The sequence below is a fragment of the Bidens hawaiensis genome, unplaced genomic scaffold (genome assembly GCF_021521415.1).
Source record: "Bidens hawaiensis isolate Kalapana, Puna unplaced genomic scaffold, B.hawaiensis_p1.1 tig00011896_1, whole genome shotgun sequence".
In the NCBI taxonomy this organism is placed as follows: Eukaryota; Viridiplantae; Streptophyta; class Magnoliopsida; order Asterales; family Asteraceae; genus Bidens; species Bidens hawaiensis.
In genome coordinates this window covers 172346-183050 of record NW_027491952.1, presented here as the reverse complement: position 1 = coordinate 183050, position 10705 = coordinate 172346, and the positions used below count along the sequence as shown (strand labels likewise).

Below are 10705 nucleotides of genomic sequence, written 5' to 3'. Positions count from 1 at the left end.
CCACCATTATTATTCTTTCTGGTACACATAATTGCAAAGAAGAAAGAAAAGATTGTGAGTAGATTGTACAACAGTTGGTGAAAATTCTTTAACCAACAGAGATTGATCAGTTGGTCCTTTTTGTCCTGATGAACCTTTCACAATCTAATTATTATTTGTGAAAGAAAAGCTCACCATTTGGACTGCATTGTCAAATGCTACCACTATGACTAGTAGATACTTTAATTATTGCATAAAGGGTAGTAACCAAAAAAAAATTAAAACTTTTTAAGATTTAGTGTTTTATTGATGCATTGTTGGCGGCGGAGCCATCGGGTATGCAACCGGCATCACATACGGTGGATGATGGCTGTGCGGCATCATCACTGGAGTTCCAACCGCCGACGGCATATGCCCGGGAGCTGCAGCAACCGGGTGGCCCATCGGTGCTCCGTACATACCCATACCCGGCGGCATACTCGGTTGGTGGGGCCGATGTTTCATTGGCGCACCAACCGTTGACGGGTTCGTACTACCAGATTGGCCCGTGATCGGGACATGGTGGGACGCCACGTCACCGTTATTAACGCTTGTAATATCGTGAATGCTCGTTCGCCTTCGGTCTCGGTTCATGGAGTTTAACCTTATGAAGTATTTTTGGGCATGACTTGCAACTTGTGTTGGTGTTCTTGATATCACATAGTTTCTTGAAATGCTTCTCCAATCTCCTTTACCAAACTTGTCCAAACCCAGTAGAAACAACCTGCATTTGTAACACGTGCATAAGTAGTTGTACCAACAACCAAGCTCAAACTATAGCATCATGGTTGTCTCACTGTCTGGTTGGTTTTAATGTTTTATAATAGGCTATGTTTATAATAGGTAATTACATACCTATGTTCTTCTTCAGTCCATGGAATTCCTTTTCGGCGCTCTTGTTCCGCCCTGGAATTCCCCTTTCCGCTGCTTTGGCCAGGGGAATCATGACCGAACCCCGAAAACCCGTTACTATAATTACAAGAGGAGCGTCGATTCGAATTTAATCCACCTCCATTCGGGTTGGTAGACGAGGAGGAGGATTCCTCTCCAAGGTACTTTGGGACCGGAATGAGACCGCCTTCAATGTCATCAACATCTTCAACAAGTAAGTGGTAGTGTTGTTTCAACTCTGGAATGGTTTTGGTAGGTACAAGTGAGGCAATTGTATCCCATTGGACTTCTTTGGAATCCTGATTCCAATGGGTAGCAATGGCATTCTCAAAGGCCTTATCTTCTTCTTTGGTCCAAATTTTAGATGATGACATGGTTGTTGTACCTATGGCTTTAGTGGTTGTACCAAGGAGTTGATGAATGTTTGAAGAGTAGAGAGGTTGTGTGTGTGTGTGTGTGTTTGTGTGGGTTTGTAGAATAAAAGTAAGGGGGTGGTGAAGGATAAGAATTGGGCATCAAATGTATTAATGGAATAGGACCACCTTGAAGTTGAAGGGATGGGCTTTCTTGTCATTTTTCATCAAATAATACTTCCAACAATTGCTAGACCTTTTTCCACAAATTCATACTTGTCCACAATTTTCAATTTTTTCAATTAAAAAGTAAAAAAATCAAAATTTAGTTATATTTAACCAATTGAAAAAATTCTTTTATAAAATGTAATTCTATATATTTATAATATAGATTAAATATAGAGGTTGAGTGTAGAAATATTATTCTAACTAAATTTTATTACCCGTATTACGGGGGTTGTTTTTATTTTTAGTTTATAATACTTATATATTTTTTATTTTAATTTTATTTATTATAAGACTTTAATTTTATAAATTGTAAGGAAGTTAATAATATACTTAGGATTTAATGATAAAAGAGTTTTACAAATAAATGAGATGTTATAACCCGGTTTAAATTATTTGGGTTTGGTGAGACCCAAGACCTGCTTATTTTTTAGACTATAAAAATGTTTCTTAATTATAAATAATATTTTAAAAAAATCATATATTAATTTTTGATAGATACTTATTTTATAGGATTTTCACATTAAATATTTGGGAAGATTAATTTTTAATTTAATGAGATGTTATAACTCGTTTAAGGAATATCTAGGTTTGGTGAGACACATACCCGTAAATTTGGGTCAAATGCATAAGAAACCTCTATTTACAAATAATGAAATATGATGACTTGAGAGAATGTAAGAAACAACCAGAGAGTTTTAAAACTTTCGTTTATATATATCAAAGATGACCCTCCACATTCAATTATACAAAGAAATTTTATGGCCTAACAAATTTCACTATATATAGAACTATGAAGTAATATAAAGTAGCAAATTTCACTATTCATCTGAAAAATAACATCATCATTTCTTATCATTGTACTGAATTTACATTTTTATATTCTCACCGTTTTTTGACTAATATTTAGAGGTTATTTTGTAATAATAAAAAAATTAAATTTATTCTAAAGTAAAAATTATAATATCATTCTAAATTGTTAATAACTTTAAAGTAAACCTAACATCCAACACTGGATTTTAATTAATATTTTTAGTATTATTGATAAATGTTGTTAATATTAAGAATACAGTTATTTACTTTTATAGAGAAAATATAGAATACATACAATAAGTATGCGAATACCCTATATTCACAAAATCGATTCGTGAAATCATATCCCAACATCTCGGAATCGTCAATACATATCCAATTAATCACTGGTTCACTGAAAAAACAGTTGTGGATCGTTAATCGATCAATTTTTTACTTTTTTTTCACTAAAACCGTTTTTGATCGTTTTAGGTTTTTGGCTGAGCGTTTTAGAACTTTTTGCATTTGAGAGTTTTTGTTTTTGTCTTTGAGCGTCTCGCGTAAAATATCACTTTTTATGAAGTAAAAAACTATCAAGTTTTTATAGAAAGGATATCGTGCATTTGAAGTTGTCCAATTACTATAGCTATTACATCGTATGTGACATCATTCATTATTATTATGCATAAATAACTTTAGAATATTAATATTAATCTAGAAAGCTCAATGTTAAAGCTATTTATATAAATACAGTTACAAATTTGTGTGTGTTTTAATTATACCTCGTGTTTCCTTTTTTGTATATTATGGCTTGTTTCCATCTTTCTTACAATTCTTTTGGCTTTTTTTTTCTTTTTGCTTTATTTAATTTCTTTTTGATTTATTTGTTCCTTTTTAGTTAACTTGTGTATCAACCCAACCAATTAACTGAACACATTATACGTTTTTAGTTTTGTTTTTTTATTTTATTTTTTAAAAAACCCACATATTAATCTAACTAATTTAGCTAGACACATTATACTTCTTTTTTTTGTTTGGTATTTGTTACCGCGCACAGGTTTGGACATTACATAATTAAAAAAAAAACAAAGAAACTTGTGCATTTCGATACCCTATTGGTTACATTACGACTATATTTTTATATACACACTGCCCCTCATGTGTCTCGGTTGGTTTATGTATAACAAAAGTGTGACAAAAAAGTTAGTTAATAAAATCACGATTAACTTAAAAACAAAAAATCACCTTTAAACATTATTATTTTGACCACTGATAAGACTTTATATATAGGGGCTACTAATGATTTTGAAATTGACCTTTTTAACGTTTTTGACACCGAAACTCTAATTCTAATTGGTCATTCCTTATTTTTTTCAAGGTGCTAAGGAAAAAACAATTTTTACAATTGTATTTTACTAAACTACATTTTATTATATTTATATCCACAAAAGTTCCTTTCACGTGTCATGTTTCTTATCTATAATTTCATAAGTTAAGAACTTAAGACAATAATGTTTTGTGATTTATTTTAAGTTAAAAATAATTGGTATAAGTTTTTTTATATTAAGAATCAGAGGCAATCATGGAATGGTATGATGAGGCTGGCAATACGCGAAAACTACTTATATAGTATAAATCTATAACTACACAAAAACATCGAATTCGTGTGAAATGGCTTCATATCTTTAGTACTACGTGTTTGGGAGCCTCTAATACATGAAAACTATGTAGGAGATCCATGCAACTAGATTGTAGGACAAACAACAATGTAAACGTTAGCGCATAAATTTCCTTCATTTGCTGTTAAATAATACGAAGACTTCGATCATTGAAGAATTTGAATGACTGAGAAAACCTTAGAAAATGTGAACATCATTAACACTATCCAAACACCACGTACTGACGTGTTATACAGGCTGTATGGTCCATACAAGTCATTGCCAAAAGAAATGGTTAGATATTGGCTACATGATAGACGAAAAATGGTCATATGGGTCTTATGAAATGCAAATTATACGATTCATATAGTGTGTTTGACTACAAAGAAATAAACGATGTGATCACTAAGAACACCATATGACCCATATGACAACTTGCACTCTATCATAGGCCTAATATAATAGACGCTGACGTGCAAACTTGATTTGATATCATACGACCCATATGATATTATAGGCATATTGATTTGTAATTGTGGGATGGTGTTAATATAAAATCCCTGATTAACTTTATTAAAATGTTTGTTTAAGGTCATACTAAGTAAATGAAAGAATTCATTGTGATATTTTCTTTATTATTAAATTTGTAATTCATTTTCTTATTATTAGCATTCTCATTATTTTAAGGTTCAGTATTTTTCAACTTAATTGCCTTATAATATAATATTTTACATTAAAGAAAGATAACGACTTTAGTATTATGATTCTTTTACATCATCTCCAAGTCTGACAAACCCGTATCAGTAAATACAAACATCTCCAAGTCTGACTTTAGTATTATTACTATTATAACTATAATAGTTGCAACAAAATAAAACTAAAAATACAATCTTTCAGTAAACACAAACATAATAAAAACAGTTCTAACTAATCTGATAGTATATTTTCTTTAGCATTTATTCAAGGGGTATTGAAATCCGAATTACTAAACACAGTTTAAACATTATCAAACGTCTCATTACGCAAATACTGTTTTGTTGAGTCTACTCAAAGGTTAGTCTTGACAAACATATCGGATGGTAACAAATGTAAATGTCTATTATCATTTTAGTGTAAATTTTCATGGGTAAAAAATATTGAGCCTGAGGAGCTAATTAAGGATTATATTTAGGTGTATAATTAATAATAAAATATAAAATGAGGACCAGAATATCAAGAAAATTAAATGGTATTGCAATTTGCAAGTGACTTTATGGAATGAATAATGAATAGTGTTGCTTTCCAATAGGGGCATGCTCTACAAATACTATAAGCATTTGTCAATTAATGTTGATTGTTGGTATTCATAACATGGGCTGTGGTTCATGTTTAAACTTAAATACGTCCATTTACTCTCCTAGAAAGTGACATTACATTAAAATATCTTAACTAGTTAAGAAACCTTAGAAACAGTTACAACTTTTCTCATAAACTAGAAGATATCAAGATAATGATATACATATATAAAATTCATCACACAAACGAACTTTACGCAAAGAACCACATAAACACTCGTATCGCTTGTGTATTTATGCGATTCTCACAGTTCTCTACTTAAAACTGGTAACAAGGAGAAAAGAGATTAAAAAACGAAAACAAATTGCTAAATTAAAATTGAAAATGTTATCAACAACTTGAAAAGCAGTTTAAAAAAAATCATTCTCGGAACATGGCTACTTCTAAAACACAAATTCCTTAGATCTGCATATACACTAATACCCGGAAACCTGGTTCTGGGCAGCACATTTGCATAATACACATTCCACAAACCCGAAACACCCAAATCAAGAAAACCAAAAACCCAAATGACGCCAACATCTTTTTTTTTTTTTTTTGCATTTGACTTTTTAGAAACACCGAACATTTGACCAAGGGTTTTATAGTCATCATCTGTGAACATAAAAGGTAAATCAATGAATGAAAAGATTAAAAACCATATGGTTACCAGGAAATAAACACTGACCTAGTATGAAGATCATGGCTTGAACATATGTTGAAGATGTAAATCTTTAACGGATTTTGAAGCAACTATGAGAAGATGATACAGGTTTTCAAGTGGGTGTTTACATCATTAACTATGTGAAAATGGAAAGTTCTTTTCCTTTTTTTTCTTTTTAAAAGGGTATTATTGTAAAAGAGTGGCCCGCTCAGGGTTCATTAGCAGGAGATGTTGCATGTCTTGGGGAAGGACATTGAAGACCGCCTGCAAATCTCCTTTAAGTTTATGGTAGGTTGCTTTGGATTGATCAACCGAGGTTTTATCTTGCTGCATGAAAAGAACATCATAAGTTAAAATTTAGAAACAAGCATGGGTTTTTATGTTGAATTACTAAGTCAAGCATATGGACTTCCAATATCTTAAAAACTGTTGAAATCTATTCCATCGAGATATATGCACAAAACCACTTTCACTAACATTTAAGATTACAAGAATCGATGAAAGTGGTAATAATGGTAAAATATCATAATCTACAACTTAATTATCAACCTAATATTGTAACACATGAGATTATATTATCATTAACTGCAATGCAATCATTTCTGTAACATGTCACAGAGTACTAGTGAACTAGGCAACCAAATTTGAAGTTATTCTAGTTATGTCTAATTCTTAACACAGGAAACAATTATGCAGCTGACAGTAGGCTACAACTCTATAATTCATATGCCTAAAAGTATGCCTAACTATAATATAAAAGAAGAGAGAGAAAATGCCTAAGGCATGTGTCAAGTAATGAATTGATTAGGCATGTTTTAGGCATATATATCTAGTCATCGGTTATATACAGCTTGCTTCTAACCAGAAACATTCAGGTGTTAAGCTTTTTATGCCATAAAAAGGTCAATCTGGTTGTTGATACTTGGTTATTATTTAATCTCTATGTCCCAAAAACATGCAGCACATAAGTAGTTTAATAAAAGTCCTACACTATTAATTAAATACTTATTATACCCTCAAAATGGTTCAAGACATGATAGACGCCGGAATCAAAACGTATGGCCCCAACTTCAAATGTTATCAACGCGTTTTGTAGACAATCAACATGCAACAACTTAAAAATCAGTAAATAACGATGTAGGATTATCTTCTTACTTGAATTCAGATTTTTATTATCTTCTATTATTTATTTAAAATTCAAGTTTCCTAATTTTTATCTTTGTACGCAGTGGAAATGTGTACCGAGTAGTAAAAAGTTAATTTCAGACTGATAGATGACCAAGAAAAGGTAACAATGCATGTTCTTAGAACAACCCAAAACAGAAAATGAACAAAGAATAACAAAAATGCTTGCCTGCATTTCAGCATGAAGATGTCTTTCAATCGCATTAAATGTTTCAACGATTTCCAACTCAGAAGATTTGCTGATAAATTCTTTTATATCAGCATTCATTCTTGCTTGTCTCCACAATTTGCATTGTTCTTGCTCAGCCACAGCTCGTTTTCTTTCAAACCATGGCTTAAAGTTATGCCCTTTCATAAACCGCCTGAATTCATATCAAACTTCTTAATATCAATCACGCGATACAATAATAAAACAGCACACAAAAGATATACCATATTGAAAAAGAAAGTTATTACCTGTAAAGATCTAGCCAATTAGATTTCATTCTCTTTGATAAGAATTTTCCGGGACCTCTAGTCGACAAACTTCCAAGAAACTCATCAGCATCAAAAGCATGCAAAGGGGGCGAGTCAACAAACGGAGATGACCCGACAGATGGTGTATTAGCCCTAAAATACGGGCCAAATGGGGCTAAAAAGTTAGTAGTAAGCTCCAAGAAATGACGACGCAATATCTCATTATTAACAACCGACATTGACTCTTCTACCCTTGGTGACAACCCTGCATCAACAAGTCTGTTTAAAATAGACGTGTCCGGTTTAGTAATTGGCACGTAACTGCTCCAAACAGCTTCTTTATGTTCTGTCATGAGACAAAGTGGGCCCTCTCTCCTCAATTTCACAGCATTCATCAAATTTGAAGGTGAAAATTTCTTTAAGTTAAGTTGTGGAAAGCTAAAACCCTCAGGTCGGGTTGAAATTCTACCGGTTGAAGCCCGCGAAGAGAAGGGGATCCGGGTCGAGTTGAGTGTTGGGCTTCCAACCGACACTATGTTTGGAATGGTACGAAGCGATTTTAGGAAAAAAAGATTTGTAACGCCTAAAACCATTGGAGGGAAAGTATCGCCTTCTTGGAGTGAGTTTAAACGAGCAAAATACGGGTCGTGTATGGTGAAATACGGTCTGAAATCAACACTAACGAAAAGTGGAGCAATTAAACTAACTAAACTAGCAACTGCTTCACAACATTGTGGCGGTGTCGGTGCTATAATTAGAATCGGCTCACCGACAAGCAATAACTCCCATAATAACCAAAGCTGTAACAAAATCCCTTTGAAAATCCCAAAAACATCTGAATCATGAAAAAGCCCATATGGGATTGACTGATTTGTCGGCAGAAGTGGAGCCATTGAAGACGCTGACTCTTCAAATGACACCTCACCATTGAAGGATAAGCTGTGTACAGGTGGCAGGTTGACTTTAAGCGTAGCATTACCTATAGGAAGCTCCATGAGTTGACCGGGTAAAGGCGAAGCCCATGTTGACACTGAAGCAGCAATACAATCTAAAGCTTTCTTTCCAATGTCAAAATATAACGGACCCATAATTTGTAACAAAGGTTTAAATAAACTAGAATACGGACTGTGTGATAATATCACAACCGATTTCTGTTCACCGCCTCGTTTTAACCTTTCATCATGCCTCTGCCTGTTAAATACAAAACCATACAGATACTTAGACTCATTTCCATCCTTCCTTTTCGGTACCTTTTCACCTCAGGAAACCTGTTCACCAACAAACCGCCCTCGTCTTTGTACTCTGAAGAAGAACATGCAGTCATGGATGCTCGATCGGTTATGGTGTTGGGAAACCGAATCAGGGAATGAACTGAAAGCAACATCAAGTTCCTCTTCAGGTGTAAGACAACCAGGCGGATAACACTCTTCAATAAGCTGACCTTGTTCTAGATCAAACCTAATTATGCAAAACGCAACAATCCACTTTTGCATAGATTCGGGATCAACATCTGTGTTGGACTCTGTCTTCGGGGAAAAAGATGGAGATCTGCTCATTGCCAGCTAATAATATAAACCTCTTAAATATTATCTGTCAACTAACATGGAGATGTAACCATGCATTTGCATTCATCAGAAGCTAAGCAATGCAGAAGCAACAACTTGAGAAATGCTGCTGCAACAATTAAAGAAGATTCATAAATTACAACTTGAAAACAAAGATAATAAATCAAGACACGGGATCGATAAACTCATTAAAATAATTCTCTAGTCCATATTTATAGATCTAACCCTAACTTGGTGATTAAGACATCACCTGTAATTACCAACAATAAACACCTGTTGAATTTTTAGGGCTTTGATTTGAACATATAGTAAAGAAATGAAGTATGAATCATAAGAGACTGAATCAAACAGCTGTGAAACCTAATTATGCAAATGCAAACAAATATTAGACTTGAAGTAGTTGCTACAATGATTAGACTATACAGATACATAATAATGCTGAATACTAGACCTACACATGAATGAAATTGCAATTGATGTAAGGACAAATGATAATGACAGATCAAACAGTAATGGATCGATGAAGGAGGTTGTAATTATTACCTGAATCGTAATAATTAATCGGTGCGGTGGTGCAATTAAGAGATGCAAGTAAGTTGCAGATCGGAAATAGTTAGGGTTTTGAAGTGGTAATGGTGCTGGTGTTCAATGTTTTTTGATTCGATGTCAATTTTTGACTGAGATTTTAAATGCTCAAGAAGACGAACAATAACAAGATTTGGGGTTGCTTTCTTTCTTTCTTTCTTATCACTGCTCGATGTGAAAACACACAAAACCCGGTTTTACTTGCTGTAAATTTATTTACGTTACAAAACTATAAAAACCTTCTTCAATTTTTTGTTTTGTTTTGTTTTTCAAGTATAAAAAGCTTCATACTTGATGACTTTCAAATTAGTTTTATTAAATAAGTTATATAGTTAACAACGTATATGAAGAAACACTAAGTGACCCCGGGCAGATTATGGGTAATCTGGGGGCTAAGTAATGTTTCCCACGAAGGTTAGGTCCAGCAGAGTAAGTTGTACTTCAAGGAACCTGCAAAACAGACACCGTAAGCTCGTCACTGAGAAGGGGGGGGTTCCTCCTTGTGACCACCCTCCGGCGTGAGAATCAGTCTATATTGCTCTTTAAATATAAAAGTATATGAATACTATTAGAGCAATTATCAAGTAAGTTATACGAGATAGTAGATGATGAAATGATAATACCATTTGCTGTCTTTTATAGCCGAAGGTGGGTTTCCAAGGGGTTTAGCCGGCCCCACACGCTACCAACTGTAACCTATGCACGTGCCCTACCTGTGAGTGGTGGATAGGTAGCGGCTGACACAGAGCAGGCGTGCCGTGCACTCTTCGTCTTCTACCAACTGCAGGCTAGGCACGTGGTCTGGCAGGAGTTGGTGGGCAGGCGGCGGCTATTGGTCACAGTGCTGTGGCGTGCTGTCTGCCACGCTGCTGTCAGTGAGCTGTCGCATTCTTGGTCAGATCTTTTGTCTTTACCTCGTCAGGTATCACGCAAAAGATCCTCCATCATACAGACTGGCCCATTTTGGCGGGAGTTTTCCCCCTCCCGCCTCTGCTCATT

General features: G+C 34.1%; 1 protein-coding gene and 1 pseudogene across 2 annotated transcripts; both read right to left on the bottom strand.

Moving 5' to 3' along the window:
- Positions 1-43: 43 nt before the first annotated feature.
- On the bottom strand, positions 44-1552 carry LOC143539469 (transcription factor MYBS1-like). Its single transcript, XM_077032782.1, has 2 exons — positions 874-1552; positions 44-742 (listed from the first exon to the last, which is right to left on the bottom strand). The coding sequence occupies exons 1-2, from the start codon at positions 1281-1283 to the stop codon at positions 283-285; spliced, it is 870 nt and encodes a 289-aa protein (XP_076888897.1). The 5' UTR covers positions 1284-1552; the 3' UTR covers positions 44-282.
- A 3893-nt stretch (positions 1553-5445) lies between these two features.
- LOC143539470 (uncharacterized) lies at positions 5446-9162 on the bottom strand (annotated as a pseudogene). The gene is made up of 3 exons (XR_013136448.1): positions 7557-9162; positions 7269-7462; positions 5446-6250 (listed from the first exon to the last, which is right to left on the bottom strand). The product of XR_013136448.1 is annotated as an uncharacterized LOC143539470 (transcript).
- Positions 9163-10705: the final 1543 nt, after the last annotated feature.